The following is an 18,664-nucleotide window of genomic DNA, read 5'->3' as shown; positions in this document are numbered from 1 at the left end:
TCTTCTAGTGATGGCATATACACTGTGTGCAGAATTATTACGCAAATGAGTATTTTGATCACATCATCCTTTTTATACATGTTGTGCTGCTCCAAGCTGTATAGGCTTGAAAGCCAACTGCCAATTCTGTAAGGCCGGTTTCACACTAGCGCATTTTCAGCGCGCGCACGGCCGGGGGTAGCTCCGCCCCCGATCCGGCTCTCTGCCCGGCGTGCCCGCCCCTTCCTTGTAGCGCCGCCTCCTAGCGGACAGCGGCGCCTGCGATCGGCGCACCCTATCTTTAGCATAGGGTGCGCCGATCGTGCGCAGGCCGTGCGCTAGTTGCGCTTTGACCTGCGCTGCGCACTTTTGACGGTGCGCCGTGCGCGCCAAAATCGAACTTTTCGGATTTTGGCGCGCACGGCGCACCGTCAAAAGTGCGCAGCGCAGGTCAAAGCGCAACTAGCGCACGGCCTGCGCACGATCGGCGCACCCTATGCTAAAGATAGGGTGCGCCGATCGCAGGCGCCGCTGTCCGCTAGGAGGCGGCGCTACAAGGAAGGGGCGGGCACGCCGGGCAGAGAGCCGGATCGGGGGCGGAGCTACCCCCGGCCGTGCGCGCGCTGAAAATGCGCTAGTGTGAAACCGGCCTTAATCAGGTGATTTGCATCTCTGTAATGAGGAGGGGTGTGGTCTAATGACATCAACACCCTATATAAGGTGTGCTTAATTATTAGGCAACTTCCTTTCCTTTGGCAAAATGGGTCAGAAGAAAGATTTGACGGACGCTGAAAAGTCAAAAATTGTGAGATGTCTTGCAGAGGGATGCAGCAGTCTTGAATTTGCCAAACGTTTGAAGCGTGATCACCGAACAATCAAGCGTTTCATGGCAAATAGCCAACAGGGTCGCAAGAAGCGTTTTGATAAAAAAAAAACTGCCCATGAATTGAGGAAAGTCAAGCTGCCATTTGCCACCAGTTTTGCCATATTTCAGAGCTTCAAAGTTACTGGAGTATCAAAAAGCACAAGGTGTGCGTTACTCAGGGACATGGCCAAGGTAAGGAAGGCTGAAAAATGACCACCTTTGACCAAGAAACATAAGATAAAACGTCAAGACTGGGCCAAGAAATATCTCAAGACTGATTTTTCTAAGGTTTTATGGACTAATGAAATGAGTGACTCTTGATGGGCCCGAGGCTGGATCAGTAAAGGGCAGAGAGCTCCACTCTGACTCAGACGCCAGCAAGGTGGAGGTGGGGTACTGGTATGGGCTGGTATCATCAAAGATGAACTTGTGGGACCTTTTCGGGTTGAGGATGGAGTGAAGCTCAACTCGCAGACCTACTGCCAGTTTCTGGAAGACACCTTCTTCAAGCAGTGGTACAGGAAGAAGTTGGTATCGTTCAAAAAAAAACATGATTTTCATGCAGGAAAATGCTCCATCACATGCATCCAAATACTCCACAGCGTGGCTGGCCAGTAAAGGTCTAAAAGAAGAAAAAATAATGACATGGCCCCTTGTTCACCTGATCTGAACCCCATAGAGAACCTGTGGTCCCTCATAAAATGTGAGATCTACAAGGAGGGAAAACATTACACCTCTCGGAACAGTGTCAGGGAGGCTGTGGTGGCCGCTGCACGCAATGTTGATCGTAAAGAGATCAAGCAACTGACAGAATCTATGGATGGAAGGCTTTTGTGTCATCGTAAAGAAAGGTCGCTGATGATTTTTTTTGGTTTGTTTTTTTTTTTTTTTTTGAATGTCAGAAATGTTTTTCTAAATTGTGTTATATTGGTTTACCTGGTGAAAATAAACAAGGGAGATGAGTATATATTTAGTTATTATTTAGTTGCCTAATAAATCTGCACAGTAAGAGTTACCTGCACAAACAGATATCCTCCTACGATAGCCAAATCTAAAAAAAGCCCACTCCAACTTCCAAAAATATTAAGCTTTGATATTTGAGTCTTTTGGGTTGATTGAGAACATAGTTGTTCAATAATAAAAAGAATCCACACAAATGCAACTTGCCTAATAATTCTGCACGCAGTGTATATTCGCAATAGTGAGAAACCCCACCAATCTCCTTTTAATTTTAAATTGGGTAACCAGCACTGATCAGCTGTTATCGGCTCCTGTGGTGGCTGAATCTATACAGTATGTATGGACCTGTGTTGTTCCAGCTCTGTACAGTGTAGGGACCGTTCACAAATGCTGCAGCTCGGCTCCCATTTACTTGAAACTTGTTACCAATGTTTATATTTATAAAGACACACATCCATTGCTTGAGTGGCCGAACTGGCTCCCAATTTTTCATGTCTCCTCCATTCCTGCTGTAAATTCAGCTGAGTGCTTTTTCTATCTATAGGATCCCTAGGACCCCACCGAATTTGGCTCTGCAATATACTAATCCACTGCTGCCCATCTACCTGGACTTAACTGCCTCAAAAGCAGACATTACCTTTAACCCAAATATTACCCTGCATTTGTCTAGAAACAAATTGTACTCTGCAAGTTCTGTGCTATGGCCCTGTAAAGGCAATACTAAGGACCCCAGGTCTTGACTGCGCCAGCCTCTCTAACCACTTCCCCGGCCCTGATTGACTACCAAATGCAGAGGGACTGTCAGTCAGGGCTGGGGGCGCAGGTACAGCCGCCGCTCTGCAAATTTCATATTCTCCTCGCTGCATTCGGCTGCATGCAGGCACCAAGCAGTATAGTAACGCTATTAACCTGCTGGTTAACATCACTATTTCTGGTGACCAGTTCCTTTTTAAAGATTGGCTTTTTTTTTTGTAGATTAATGATGACTTGTATTGTTCCTCATTTTAATTAAATTACAATGATTTAGTTGGTATAGTAGTACATCATCTGTTTGGGTTCCTGTGCACCAGAAAACCTCAATAGTCAGTGATCACATTATTCGGGAGACAGATCAAATAGAACAGGTCTATATGACCTATGAAGCAAAGCTAAAGGAGTGATCCGAAACTAATAATTTTATTTCTAAACGTTTGTTTAATAATTGTTCTAATATACTTTAACCTCTTGGTGACCAAAGTTTTTTAAATCTGACCAGCGTCACTTTATGTAGTAATAACTCTGGAATGCTTCAACATAGCCCAATGATTTACTTTTTTCATGACACATTGTACTTTGTAACAATCTTAAATTTAAGTGGATATTTTTTGCATTATTTATAAAAAAAAATATTAGAAATTTTACAAAACTCAAAAAATTAGCAGTTTTCAAACTTGGCGGGATAATCAAATCATACTACCCAAAATCATTAACCACGTCTGCCATACATGAGCACCATTTGTAAAATCTTGTTTTATTTTGTTAGCATTCTAGAAGGTTGGAAAATGTAGAAGTAATTTTAATTGTTTTTCAAGGAAACTTACTAAAGCTTTTTGTTTTCTTTTCATGGACCAATTCTGTTTTGAAATGACTTTTGGGGTCCTATACATTGGAAACCTCCAAAAGTGATACCATTTTAAAAAGAGCACTCCTCAACATATTCAAAATTGCTTTCAGGTAGTTTATTTAACCCTTCAGGGGCTTTTCAAGAATTAATGCAAAACTACATAACAGGAATAAAGAAATGTATTTTTACCACCTAAATGTTTCTAAGGTCTGAGTAGACCACTCTAGCGGAAAGACTTTAAGGCCGTTATTTGGCCTTTAATTGTCATCGCAAACATCAGGACCACACAATCAAGATCTCAGGGTGCCGAGCATGTTAAAGAGGGAGCCCCCACACTCCTAACAATCTAGATGCTGTAGTCATTATTGACAGCAGCATTTAAAGCGTTAAACGGCAAGTCAGTACCATAACTGATCATGTCTGATGCAGCAATAGTGTACAGCCGACAGCTGCTGGATTGTCCCTTGCATGGGGATGCTAGTCTTATATTGCAGGTCAGTAAAAAGATGTATTTGTTGGTCACTAAGGGGTTAAAGGGAACCGGTCACCTGTTTTGGCCACTTTAAGATGCGGCTGCTGCCTTTCAGGACTTATCTACAGCATTCTATAATGCTATAGATAAGCCCCCGGTCTGACCTGAAAGATAATAAAGTAGGAATTAGTCCTACCGGTAATGGCATTTCCAGGAGTCCATCATGACCGCACCACCAGGAGGTTGTCCTCCTTATCCTTGATGGGGACAGGAACACAGAAGAGGTTAAATAGCCTCTCCCCACTAACACCCTTCAATGATTTTCTAAGTACCACATCAGGATGGATGCAACGCAATTTTATTGAACTTCCTTCTACACGTGTTACATCACATAGACTGGAAGTCCATGGGAAGGGTATATAAGGGGTGCTGTCATGATGGACTCCTGGAAATACCATTAACGGTAGGACTAATTCCTGCTTTCCAGGACGTCCCTCCTGACAGCACCACCAGGAGAATTACCAAATTACTCCAACTAGGGCAGGATTACAGCCTGGAGGACTTTCCTCCCATAGGCTGTTTTGAAGATTTGCCGTGACATTCAAATAATTACAAAAGGTATTAAATTTAGATTTAGACCAGGTTGCGGCCTTGCATATCTTGTCCATGGATGCTTCCGCCCTCTCTGCCCATGAGGCAGAAACGGCTCTTAGAGAATGGGCCCTAAGGTTTTCTGGCAGAGTTTCCCACATATGCTGCACTGATAGTTGGCTTCAACCATCTGGCCAGGGTAGCTTTCGATGGCTTCTTCCCTCTGTTTTTGCCTGCCATTTGGATAAAGAGATTAGAGTCTACTCTCCAGTCTTTTGTGAGTTCTAAGTGTTGGAGAATGGCTCTTAACATCCAAGAGGTGGAGAAGAGCGTTCTTTCTCGTTGCTGTAATTCTGGCAGAAAGCAGGTACTACTGTTTCTTGACTCCGGTGGAAATCCGTAACCACTTTGGGAAGAAAGGCTGGATTTAATTTTAAGACCATGCAGTTTTCCTGGATCTTTAAATATGGATGTTCTATAGACAGGGCCTGAATCTCCCCTATGCGTCTCGCAGTAGTTATTGCTACTAGAAAGAGGGCTTCAAATGTCACTGATCTTAAGAGGGCCTGCTCTAGTGGTTCATATGGATCCTTGCGTAGCTCATTTAGGACCAAGCTGAGATTCCAAGGTGGTATCAAGCTTCAGATTGTGGGTCTCATACACTGTGTGGCTTTTATGAACCTCACCACCCAGGGATGATTAGCTAGTGGAAAGTCAAAATATGAACCTAAGGCTGACACTTGTACTTTCAGTGTACTAGGCCTCAGTCCCCTGTCAAAGCCCACCTGGAGGAAGTCAAGAATATGGGGAATATCTGGACCCTGGGTGACTGATACTGGCACTTTACATTGAGAACAGAATATTTTCCAGTATATGGCTGAGGTTACTGGTTTCCTACTATTTTGCATAGTAGATATTACTGGTTCGGAGAGCCCCTTTGATTTCACTGTCCTATTAAGGGAATAGAAGAATCCAGGATATCTATAAACAGAAAGATAGTGAGGAAACACTTAGCTAGCCTAAATGAATTCAAGTCTCCAGGTCCAGATGAATTACACCCCAGAGTACTGAAGGAGATAGCAGAAGAAATTTTTGAACCCCTCTCTATAATCTTTGAAAATTCTTGGAGAACAGGAGAAGTGCCAGAAGACTGGAGAAGAGCAAATGTTGTTCCTATCTTCAAAAAGGGGAAGAAGGTGGACCCAGGTAACTATAGGCCGGTGAGTCTGACTTCTATACCAGGAAAGATCTTTGAACAAATTATTAAACAACATGTATGTCAATACCTGGATAAGAATGAAGTGATTAAACAGAGTCAGCATGGGTTTGTAACTAATAAGTCATGTCAGACTAACTTAATTTCCTTCTATGACGGTATCACTGATTGGGTGGATCAAGGAAATGCTGTAGATATAGTATATCTTGACTTCAGCAAAGCATTTGACAAAGTCTCTCATACAATCCTTATTGAAAAAATGATTAAGTATGGAATGGACAAGGCAACTGTTAGGTGGATTCATAACTGGCTTAGTGATCGGACCCAAAGAGTGGTCGTAAATGGCTGCACATCCAGTTGGAAGAATGTCTCAAGTGGGGTACCACAGGGCTCTGTCCTGGGCCCTGTATTGTTCAACATCTTTATCAACGATTTAGATGAAGGAATTGAGGGTAAACTGATTAAATTTGCTGATGACACAAAGCTAGGAGGGATAGCTAATACTAGAGAAGAGAGAGAGAGGATTCAAAAAGATTTAAATAAACTGGAGAAGTGGGCAGCAACTAACAGAATGGTTTTTAACAGGGAGAAATGCAAAGTACTACATCTGGGCAATAAAAATGGAAAAAGCATATATAGAATGGGAGGAATAGGGCTAAGTGACAGCACATGTGAAAAAGACTTGGGTATACTAATAGATCACAGACTGAATATGAGTCAACAGTGTGATGCAGCAGCAAAAAAGGCAAATGCAATTCTAGGATGTATTAACAGAAGCATACAGTCTAGATCACGTGAAGTCATTATTTCCCTCTACTCCTCTTTGGTCAGACCTCATCTGGAATATTGTGTCCAGTTTTGGGCACCACATTTTAAAAAAGACATCAACAAACTGGAGCAAGTTCAGAAAAGAGCGACCAGAATGGTGACCGGTCTGCAAACCCTGTCTTATGAGGAGAGGTTGCAGGATTTGGGAATGTTTAGTTTGCAAAAGAGAAGACTGAGAGGAGACTTAATAGCTGTCTACAAATATCTAAAGGGCTGTCACATTGTAGAAGGATCAACTTTATTCTCATTTGCACAAGGAAAGACTAGAAGCAATGGGATGAAACTGAATGGGAGGAGACACAGATTAGATATTAGAAAAAACTTTTTGACAGTTAGAGTGATCAATGAGTGGAACAGGCTGCCACGAGAAGTGGTGAGTTCTCCTTCAATGGAAGTCTTCAAACAGAGGCTGGACAGACATCTGACTGGGATGATTTAGCAAATCCTGCTTTGAGCAGGGGGTTGGACCAGATGGCCCAGGAGGTCCCTTCCAACTCTACAATTCTATGATTCTATGATTCTATGATTCTATGATTTTAGGATCTCCGCCTCAGGATCCAGGCCGATAGCTGTAGTGTCTCTTATGTACTAGGGGTCCCTGAGTTAAAAGGTCCCATCTTGCTGGTAGTAATATTGGATCTTCCCGTGCCATCCATCTTAGTAGGGAGAACCAGCTTCTTTTGGGCCTGTAAGGAACAATCAATATTACTGATGCTCTGCTTTCCTGCATCTTCCTTAAGACCCTTGGTATAAGAGCAAGTGGCGGGAAGGCGTAAGCCAGCTTCATGTTCCATTCCTGAGCCCAAGCGTCTACTCCTGTTGGGCTGTCTGTTGGGTTGAGAAGAATTTTCTTGTTTTTGAGTTCCTCTTTTAGGCAAATAAATCGATCTCTGGTGTCCCCCAGTGTTGGGATAGCTGTGTCAAGACTTCCTCGTTTAGTGACCATTCTGAAGGTTGGACCTTCTCTCTGCTTAGGAAGTCTGCTACCAGATTTTTGGATCCTTTCAGGTGGACTGCCGTAATAGATTGTTCTGCCCCGAGAGATTTCGTGAGCTAGGTCCTGCAGGTGACGATGTCTGGACCCCTTTGATGTTGAAGGATGGCAACTGTAGTTGAATTGTCTGAGAAGATTGCTATTCTGACCCCTCAGTTCTCTTTGGCATGTCTTTAGTGCCTCCCAGACCGCACTGAACTCTCTGTAATTCGAGGACCGGTTGCGTATTGATGGGTCCCATGTCCCCTGGAGGTATCGACCTTCCATGTCTTGCTGCATTAGACAGGACATTATTTCTTGCGGCGAAGCGGACTGATTCCTGAGAATGGCTATAGACTTCATGGCGGACACCTCGGCGGAGAGGTAGTGATTTTAGGATTTCCTCTCTGGGGGATTTGTCCCTATTTTGATCTTCTAGCTCGCTCATTGATCTGGCTACCGAGGTGGCTGCTATGTTAGCCTTCATAACGGCTGCTGATGCTTCCCAGGTTTTCTTGAGGAGGTCCTCTGATCTGTTATCCATTGGATCTTTCAGGCTGGACGAATTCTCAAAGGGAATAGCCGTTTTCTTTGACACCCTGGCTACGGGTATGTCAATCTTGGGACTGTCTCCCACACTTTTCTCTTCTGGATCAAAAAGAAGGCAGCATCTGAAGTCCTTTAGGACTATCAGTTTCTTCCCCGATTCTTCCCATTCTTCCACTAGCATCGTAGTAATAATAATTTTCATGCTGCTGTACATGAGAAGGGGGTTACATACAAAGTTATAGATATCGTTAACAGTAAACAAATTTACAATGACAGACTGGTACAGAGGTGAGAGGACCCTGTCCTTGCAGACTTACATTCTATGGGATAATGGGGAAGAGACAGAAGGTCGGGCGTGCAGCAGCTCTGATGGTTTTGAGGTGGTGGCGAGGAGGCAGAATGGTTATTGCAGGCTGTAAGCTTTCCTGAAAAGATGCGTTTTCAGGTTCCATTTGAAGGATCCGAGGGTAGTGGATAATCAGACGTATTGAGGCATGGAATTCCAGAGGATAAGGGATATTCGGAAGAAATCTTGGAGGCAGTTGTGTGAGGAATGAATAAGTGTGGAGGAGAGTAGGAGGTCTTGGGAGGATCGAAGATTACGTGAGGGAAGATATTGGGAGAATAGTTCAGAGATATAGGGAGGGGATAGGTTGTGGATGGCTTTGTAGGTCAGTGTTAGTAGTTTGAACTGGATTCGTTGGTGAATTGGGAGCCAGTGGAGGGATTTGCAGAGGGGAGAGACAGGGGAGGAGAGAGGTGGCTTAGTCGGGCAGCAGCGTTGAGGACAGATTGGAGTGGTGCAAGAGAGTTAGCAGGGAGGCCACAGAGGAGAGTGTTGCAGTAGTCAAGGCGGGAGATGATGAGGGCATGTACAAAAGTTTTAGTAGATTGAGGACTGAGGAAGGGACGAATTCTGGAAATATTTTTGAGTTGGAGGCGGCAAGAGTTTGGACGTGTGGTTTGAAGGACAGGGCAGAGTCACTCCGAGGCAGCGGATTTCAGGTGCGGGAGAGAGCGTGATGCCGTTTACCATAATGGATAGATCAGGTAGTGAAGATACGTGAAATGGAAAGATGAGTTCAGTTTTGTCTACATTGAGTTTTAGGAAGCGAGAGGTGAAAAATGAGGATATGGCTGATAGACACTCCGGGATTCTGGACAGCAGAGAGTTGACATCTGGGCCAGAGAGGTAGATCTGAGTGTTTTCCGCATACAGGTGGTACTGGAAGCCATGGGACATTGAGTTGTCCTAGGCCAAGAGTATAGGTGGCAAAAAGTAGGGGCCCCAGGAAGGAGCCTTGGGGGACTTAAACAGACAGAGGGAGGGATGAGAGGTAGTGTGGGAGTGGGAAACGCTGAATGTGCAGTCAGAAAGGTATGAGGCAATCCAGGACAGGGCAAGGTCTTTGATGCCAAGGGAAGAGAGAATTTGTAGCAGTAGGCAGTTGTCGACTGTGTCGAAGGCAGAGGACAGGTCGAGGGAGGAGGATGGAGAACTGTCAGCTTTTGCTGTGAGTAAGTCATTAGTAATTTTGGTCAGGGCAGTTTCAGTGGAGTGGTGGGGGCAGAAGCCAGATTGGAGGATGTCAAGGAGGGAGTTGGATGAGAGGTGGGAGGAAAGTTGAGCATGGACATGCTGTTCAAGGAGTTTGGAAGCAAACAAGAGCAGTGATATGGGGCGATCACTGGGCATAGCAGTTGGGTCAAGGTTTGATTTTTTTGAGGATGGGTGTGATGGTGGCATGTTTGAAGGCAGAGGGGAAGGTACCAGAAGATAGGGATAGGTTGAAGAGATGGGTTAGGGCTGGAATGATCATGGTAGTGAGGTTGGGGAGCAGGTGGGAATGGATGGGGTCAAGGGCACAGGTGGTAAGGTGTTATTTGGAAAGGAGATGAGTAATCTCTCCTTCAGTGAGTTATGTTTATTAACAGGAAACACTATTTCTGCGAGCTCTTAGCCCCCGAACATCTCATCTTGGGTTGTTCGTGGTTCTGTAGAATCTTCTACATTCATTGCGTTTCTGACCGCTTGTAGCAGTGTGTCGGTGTCCTCCGCAGAAAAAAGGTATCGCTTCCTTTCTTCTGGACAAGCTGCTGAGGAACATTCGCCGGAGTCAGGATCGGAGTAGTCTGACACCTCTCCTTCCTCTGAACTCTATTCCAGTTCCCATCTGGGCCTCTTGGGACGCGGGGACTGTGATGTCCAAGAGAGAGGACTGCTCTTGTTTGAGGAGTCCTGATATGCATAGTTTTTTTGTATGTCCCGACGGGAATCTGGCCGAGCATAGGGGGCATTTATTAGGTTTCCTCTTGGTGGCCGAGGTGGATTGCTTAGGTGCTTTTTATTAGGTTTCCTCTTGGTGGCCGAGGTGTATTGCTTAGGTGCTTCCTTGGCCTGCAAAATATATATAGGAAAGAGGGTCCTGTATGCCTGCGTGACCTGTAAGGGACCCTACTAACCCTTTACTCACATGGTCCGCGGCTGGCTCTAGGTATTAGACGTCTGGACGGCTACCACTTTCCATCTTTACTGAGTCAAGTGTGCTGCCAGTCTGTGTCTTTAAATAGTCCGCCTTACCCGGCTTCAAGACATCTGATTTGTCTTCCTTCCGAGCCCAGCTGCTGCTGTGGTGACGTGGCTGCCCTGCTGCACACGCTCCCCGTGCGCCGACCTGTCCGAGTCTGAATCCCCGCCACTCCTGACGCCCCCTGATGCATGGGGTGCCGGAATCCATACGACGCCGGCCTTGGTGGAATCCTTCCTGCCCCGGGCTGCGTCGCTCTGGGCGCCATGTTTCTTGGCCCCACCCCCGGAAGTCGTCAACGGCGCGCCCTCCGATGACGCAGCGCGCCGGAAGTCCAGGGCACGAGGCAATGGCATCCTGCAGCCGGAGCAGCAGCTGCTACGCAGAGCCCTCTGGGGGGATGCACCAGATAGGGAGCAGCCAGTTCAAACCTGCGCTGAGGGACCTACGGCGGTATCGGTGCTGCTGCAGAGTGGGTTCCAGCTCGGCCTCCTCCGCTGAGAACCCTCTGGAGAGGGCACCGCTTCTGCCGGGAACTCCTGCTCCACCGGGTGCTGACTTCTCTAATGCCGGCCTAAACAGGTACCTAATGCACCTCTGCGCTCCTGTGTCTGTTTCTGATAGGGACAGGAAAAACACTGAAGGGTGTTAGTGGGGAGGGGCTATTTAACCTCTTCTGTGTTCCTGTCCTTATCAAGGATAAGGACAACCTCCTGGTGGTGCTGTCAGGAAAAACAAGTTTTATTATACTCACTAGGGGGGTAGTCCGATGGGTGTCGCAGGTCCGGGTCTGGCGCCTCCCATATTGTGACGCCACTCTCCTTGCTTCCTCGCTCCTGGCATCACGCTCCTGCGCAGGCGTACTTCTCTGCTCTGAGTGCAGAGCAAAGTCCTGCAGTGCACAGGTGCTGGGAAAGGTCAGAGAGGCCCACCGCCTGCGCACTGCAGTTCTTTGCTCTGCCCTCAACAGGGCAGAGAAGTACGCCTGCGCAGAAGTGCGATGCAGGGAGCGATGAAGCAACAGGAGGGCGGCATCGCAAGAAGATGGGAGGACCCGGACCTGCGACACTCATCGGACCGCACCCCGCCTACCCCAGGTGAGTATAATAAAACTTATTTTTCTTTCAAGTTGGACCGGGGGCTTATCTACAGCATTATAGAATGCTGTAGATAAGCCCTGATAGGCAACGGCCGCATTTTATAGCGGCCAACACAGTCAATGCCAACGTATGCTCAGTATGATGGTATGCTTGTCACTGTGCAATATTACTCTCCATGTACAATGGCTGTGCGCTCCCTTCCTGGCTCTCATGAAGTGTCATGGGCTGGCAAGGGAGCCCACTGCTAGCCTTGCCTCTTAGTGATGTAAGAAGAGAACGTGGTGAACAGTCGGTATACTCTTGCCTGTTTATCAGTTCCTTTTAGAGCTGACGAAGGAGCGCACTGTCGCTTTCTCAGTAATGGAGGCTGGCCGTGTAATGGTATTTGTCTTTTTACGGCATTTACTTGTTGGATTAACGTCGTATTTTCATAGACTGCAATTTTACAGAAGCGGTGATGCCACATATGCTTATTTATGGCGTGAATGGGGGTTTTTGTATATATTTTTGACTAGAAAGTATTTTACTTCAATAAATAAAGTTTGTGTGTGATACAAAATATATTATAAAAATCAACACTAGCCTTCAGCAGACCCCGCCCGGCTGCCATAGCAATCTCTCAGTACTCCTTAATCTTGGAGGGCTGATGGGCAAAAGGAATAGCATGTTTCCCAGTTCAAATGCATTATATTACTTTCAAATATTGACATTTAAAGGGATATTCCCATATCCAAGATCCTATCCCAATATGTAGTAGGCCTAATAATTATATTAGTGAATACTTCAAATTAGAAATGTAGTATAGTTTTTCTGGTTCACTGTTTTTCCTTATGTGCAGGTATTGCAGGACCTTGGGTATCCATGGTTACGACTACTGGCAACTAGCTGTCACTATACCTACTACATATTGGAATAGGATCTTGGAGATGGGAATGCCCCTTAAAGTGGAGCTGAGCTTCACTCACTGTTGGAGGCAGATGATGGCTGTGTGACAGTCATCTGTCAGGAAAGATGCAAGCTCAGATCTGGAACCTGACAGATGACATCATGGGGGTTTTTCTTTCCTCTACGATTGCTGAGTGGTCTCGCTCTTCCTGGAGTGATGTATTATGTACTGAGTCCATTTGGTATTTCTCCACTTCTGTTTGTTCCCCTCTCAACTTAAACATACATTCAATGACAATCTACATTCCAGTGTTTGCTATTAAACAGATTTTTGGGGGTAAACTTTCGCTGCCTGCCGGGTCCGTTAAAGGGGGTTTATAGGCTGCTGGGAAGTGACGATGCCACTTTGCATAACGCAATAGCATATTTTAAACATTTTAACTTGTCTTATTAGGGATAGCTATAATTCCTCATGACTTTCAAGTACGCTTCATTCCTGTTTTATAGATGACACGTTCTGCCTCTACATTTGACATAAATGAAACCGCTAAACACACTACTGTTCATCGATCTAACTCCCTTGATGGGAGCTCGCAGAGTCCCAGGGCCCATGGGCTATTGTGCGCTTTGTCTCGCTCTTTGAAAGGAGAAGCAAGCCAGTCTACCCCTCAGCTTTATACAACTAGTCCGCTGGGGGAAACTCCAATTATTCCCCAGATTGTGACTACAGACTATACAGGACAAAATGATCAGGGCGCAGACTCTCTGTGCAGCAAGAAGTCTATGACAATGCGATCGGAGCCTTCTCTGTGAACCATGAACCTGTGTGAGCTTCATAGATGTGATGTGTTACAGCTTTCACTATTGGTCACCTCATCGGAGAACTGGTGATGGCCGTCTATTGGGAGTTCTAAGCACATTATGCACCATTTTGTTTTGGACTTTCTTTCCAAGGATTTTAAAGCCTATTTTAGCTAGATATGAGCTATTGTTGCATTGCTACATATCGCTAATGGTGGATTTGTGGCCTTTCAGCAACTTTCTAATAAGTTTCTTTCCCTTGGACATCTCTACTTGCTTCCATTGAGTAAAAACCTTAAACAAAAAGCCTGCCCTAACCTAGTCATGCTTACACAGCTGCAGTTTATAACCTTTTATGAATATGTCCCTAAAGAGGTTGTCTGACACTAACCTCTGTTCTTGCCTAGAAAACAATAGATACATCTCAAACGATAAACTGAGGCATGCTCATCTCTCTGCACCCCCTGCAGATACAGGTGTGGCTGCTCTGGAACTCGCGCTGGATCCAAAAGTGACTGCCACTTTGTACAGAAGTCAACAGGATAACTGCTGCGGTCAGGTGACTGAGTGCCTCATCGGATGTTTTTCTGGTGGAAGATTCTAGGCACTTGACTGCTGGAACCAGTTACAGGTTGCAGCGTTTTTGTGGACTTTCTAACAGGGCAGACATTGCTTCAGTATCTACCGGGGGTAATAAAAGGTGAACATGCCCCGTTTTACTGTTTTTAAAAACAATCCTGTCTGCTATGCTTGCATTTGATAGGCAGGTTTTTAAGCATATCACCAGATCAGTTGTCTTGCAGGCGAGATACATTTTCAATGAGAGTCAGGGGCCATCCACACACCAATTTTGGCATCATTGACAAAAACTTGTCTGTCTGTATGTGTTGCACTCTTATATAGTAAGTTTTCAAAAACTGTCCCCATTTTCCTGAAAACCTTAGTTAATGTTAAAGAACACCTGTCACTTGATTTATCCTTCCCAAACCGCTTGCAGCATGAATCGGAGCCTGGCTGCACAATTGCAGCTGGAGCCGGGTATTTTTTTTTTTTTTTTTTTTTCTGAAATTCTTCAGCATTTGCGGAGAAAATAGTTTGGCTATGTTCACCTGCCCAATCTTCAGAGACCAGACCAGTCTGCCCCCGGCCTGGCTTTTCTCAGCACGATTAGTTGATTGAAGAGTCATGTTTCTCCCTATCTATACACACATCACACTCGTGAATTTGATCTGATTCATTTATACCCGCAATTGGGGTAGTGTGATTCAATTGGCAGGTTCCCTTTTAACAGGGTTGTTCATAAATTGGGATAATTGACATCAATGCCTTCTACCTATCAGGTTCTGTGTGGGTCTTTTATGCACCCAGGGTAGCTAGAATAATTTTTATAGTGAATGATCGTATACACATGATATCATCATTTAAAAGTCCAACCATCCAATATTTACATAGTAGGACCAACCATTGAGTATTTATTGGGACCTTTCCACTGGCAGATGACAAAAGAAAAATTGAGCAGTTTGATTTGCACACATAAGTGTTTAAAAAAAAAAAATAAAAAAAAATCAGATTTTCATTCAGAAAAAATTGCCCTTTTTTTCATTTGTGTTGGCATTCTTTTTGACGCACCAAATACATTGCAATTCTTGAACACTGAAAACTGAATCTGTAAAAGTAAAGAACCATAGTTTGTGCAAGTTTCATCTGAAATACAGAAGCTATAGTACATGCTGCAAATTTTTCGTGATGACATTCAATCCATGTTATAAATAATAAGAAAGGGTAATCTGAATTACCCTACTGAATAACATTGGTCATTGTGCGGTTATCCTATCCACTGAACAGTCAAGCTCTCTACGGGGAGAGCAGAATAATGGCCGAGCCAAACACTCATGTATAGGGGGGAGTTGAGGGAAAACTGTAGCTGGGCAATCAAGGATTTGGATCAGGAGGCTGTACTAGATTACATGGTTTTGGAGAAAATTGTATTGATGTGTAACATGCAAAGAAATTATATATTTTATTTGAATAAAAACTTGGAAAGAAAGCAAAGTCTCCACCTTATCACAGATGCACAAATTGGGAAAGTTTGGTTTTACCTTTTCTCTAAAATGTCTTTCTATTGCCTTCTTAAAGTGGATCTCTTACCAGATTTCATTATGCAAACTGCATATGTAACAAAGTAAACCGGCCCCCTCAGGTCTAATATCTACTTACTGACTTTGAAAGTCCAATTAAAGAAGAAATCTATAATCCATATATTAAGACTAACATTTTTTTTTTTTTTTTTTTTTTTTTTTTTAGTTCAGCTATATTCAGTCTTCACCCAGCCTGACTGACAGCTGCAGTGTGTGCTGAGTAGTGAGAGATCTCAGCAGGAGGAGAGACACTGAAGAGCTGTCAATCAGGCTAAGTGGGTGGAAAATTTACTTCAAACCTTCATTATGGATTAATAATGCCATTCTGACATGGATTTTTAAATTGAGTACACCCGAATCGGATGTAAGGGAGCTATTAATGTACGCAGCTTGTAATGTGAAATATGGTGAAGGATCTGGTCTTGGGACCCATTCATTACACATTATCCATTGTGATGGTGTTATGCTCATGTATTATTTTTCTTTGCCTTTGCAGAATGCACCTTCTCCATCAATGGTGAACCTGTTTGAGCGGAAGTATCATACCTTCAGTCGTTCTACAACTCATCTCATTTAAGGAATATAGACTTTTTTTTATTTCAATAACTGACAAGCAGCGGGCTGTTCTTGAGCATTATGACGTTCCAGTATGGTACTTCACAGTAGCACTTCAAATGAAGACGAAGACTTGATTTAGTAATGTGTCGAATTATGTGTTCTACCCGATTGCAAGGCTAAGGCTTCATGTGTATAAATGGCAAAGATTGTCATCTGTCGTGTCTGTGCATTATAAGTGTTTGTGTTGCCATGATCATTGGATGTAAAATGACTTGCAATTCATTTATGTACATATGCATGCAATGGCTCATCTTTATCCCTCTAGATTATGGGTCAGTCTGTGTATATAAAGGATCAAATTTACCATCATAATATATAATCATTCCACAGTCAATATGGTTGGGTCCTACAATAGCCTCCTAGGTTATTGGTGTATCTGCCCCTAAATGCTATAAAAAGATCTTTGGAGCTATGGCCCCAAAATTGTATGCCCTCATACGCAGTAGCTGCAAAGGATTTAACCCCTGGAAACCAGCTTGTTCCTGTGATGCGGTCACAAGTTGGGCTGGTATATTTCCCCTTGGTGTTCTTGACATGTTGAAGCATCACTTAACTTTCGTACACCCCAGGTTAATCCCTAGTGTACATTTCTGTATTGTGCATGGAGAAATGCTGGGGAAAGCTGATGGCTAAGTCTGAAATAACAGATGCAGTTTCTAAACTCTGCCCTGTACCAAGGAGGAGTCGGGTTTGAGACACTACATACAAAGGATATGTGCTTAGAAAACAGACTGAGGATTGTCTGTTCTACAGAGTTGTTCAGAATATCTGCTCTTGCAATAAAGCTCATTTTCTTCCTATTTTTTTTGCTAACTATTGCCCTTTTAATTTCTCCTTTTTTTTTTTTTTTGCTTTAGAGCATTTTTGTGTATAATTTCAAATCACAATTCATGGAAATAATTGTGCTTAAACAGAGCCACCTGCATTACCTAGAAAGAACAATTTGTGTTCCTTTTTTAATATTTAATGAAGGGTTAAGACTATATTAAGTGTGTTTTTGATTTGTTTTAACCATTCACATCTATTTATTTGTAGTCAGTTTGTTTCATGCAGGGAATTTGTGGTCTCCGATGGTTATATGTACTAACACTACTATTCCACGTTGAATTGTTATGTTTTAGGATAGGAAATGTGGTATGACCTAAATCAGCTGCTCGTAAATTCCTACGGAAACTTAATGTATTAGGAAAAAAGATCAAGTCGTCTTTGTTTTAAAACGGTTTGTGTTCACGGCAACAGTAACTTGTATATAAATAAATTGCTATACTGATGACAGAGGGTGAATGCATTTTTCTTAAGGGTTGCAAAAAGAATTTGAGTTTTTAGTAGAGTGCACATTGCCAGAAACTAGTTGATGCATTACTGTTCTGGCCAAAGAGGCAGATCATGGAACCTCTATAGGACCTGTGGTAAAAGCCTTGCACCGAACTTCAGATGTCACTGTCAGGGCTATGAAGTCAGTAAGGGAAACCTCTGACTCCTCAATTTCCCTGACTGCTACCCCACAGCACTGGTCACTACTGAGCATGTACATAAAGTGCAGCACAGATTCATCTCCACAGCACTGGTCACTACTGAGCATGTACATAAAGTGCAGCACAGATTCATCTCATCTATGACCCCACAGCACTGGTCACTACTGAGCATGTACATAAAGTGCAGCACAGATTCATCTCTGCTAAAAGCCCAGATCCTTAGATCAGGAACAGAATAGATATTTTATAACTTTCCCAAATTATAATGAAAACATTTACAGCACATACTGCATTGAACTACTACACCTAACGTATTATATATTTTAGGAGTCTGTACATTTTATACTGACTCCACCAATATGAACACCGACTCCACAACCCCGGTCACTGTACATATAGAGATTTCTACAGCCTTTATGATCAATGTTCACTGTATACTGTACATCATTTGCTAAGATTTTAATCTGGTGGTGGCTATAGGCAACCAGAATTTTATATTTTCATTTTTAAGTTATGGCATGAAGGAAATTTGCAGCTCTATGCCTAAACATAACTGGGTGCATAGTAATATCCCATTAGGGTTCTTTTACACTTGTTTTTGCAGCCCCAATAGATTTCTATAGGGCCGCAAAAAGGGCCTACAAAAATTCATTGGAGCGCCTTGTCCCGTACGGCTGTGAGGGCCGTATATACGGCCGTGAAAAAATATCGAGCGTGCTTGATATTTTTCACGGCTTACAGACATGGCCGCAATACATTTCAATGGTACCGAAAAAACAACGGTAGCTTGTTTTTTGATGTACACCGTATTTGCAGTTTGCCGTATTTTTCCCACCAATTTGTTACAACAGGGAAAAACGGCGATTCGATAAGGTGTTTTGCGGCCCATTTTTGCAGGAGACCGCAAAAATCATGGCAATACGGCCTGTAAAAAAGGCCCGTTAAACGGGACGCAAAAAATTCGGTAAGTGTAAAAGAACCCTTACAGATGTCAGACACTTGTATGTTTGTCAGAGTTCTTAGTCCCTATAACTCCCAAAATATGGGCTACTTAGACCTATGATTTAGGTAGATGTTATCTTT

At 43.8% G+C, this 18,664-nt stretch overlaps 1 protein-coding gene across 6 annotated transcripts in view; it reads left to right on the top strand.

Annotated features, from left to right (window-relative positions):
* Positions 1-17,379, top strand: part of ECT2 (epithelial cell transforming 2) — a 158,413-nt gene extending 141,034 nt beyond the window's left edge. For 4 of the 6 annotated variants that reach the window (XM_073578832.1, XM_073578829.1, XM_073578830.1 and 1 more), the window contains 2 exons: positions 13,057-13,375; positions 15,985-17,379. In XM_073578832.1, the coding sequence (XP_073434933.1) occupies positions 13,057-13,362 (306 nt within the window). In that variant the 3' untranslated portion in view covers positions 13,363-13,375; positions 15,985-17,379. The remainder of the gene's footprint in view (positions 1-13,056; positions 13,376-15,984) is intronic. The other 2 variants (XM_073578834.1, XM_073578833.1) reach the window with 1 other exon arrangement.
* The last annotated feature ends 1,285 nt before the right edge of the window (positions 17,380-18,664 follow it).

This window comes from Dendrobates tinctorius, unplaced genomic scaffold (genome assembly GCF_039654945.1).
Source record: "Dendrobates tinctorius isolate UK_male_01 unplaced genomic scaffold, ASM3965494v1 ptg000060l, whole genome shotgun sequence".
Taxonomy (NCBI): domain Eukaryota; kingdom Metazoa; phylum Chordata; class Amphibia; order Anura; family Dendrobatidae; genus Dendrobates; species Dendrobates tinctorius.
This window is presented reverse-complemented; position numbering and strand designations above follow the sequence as displayed.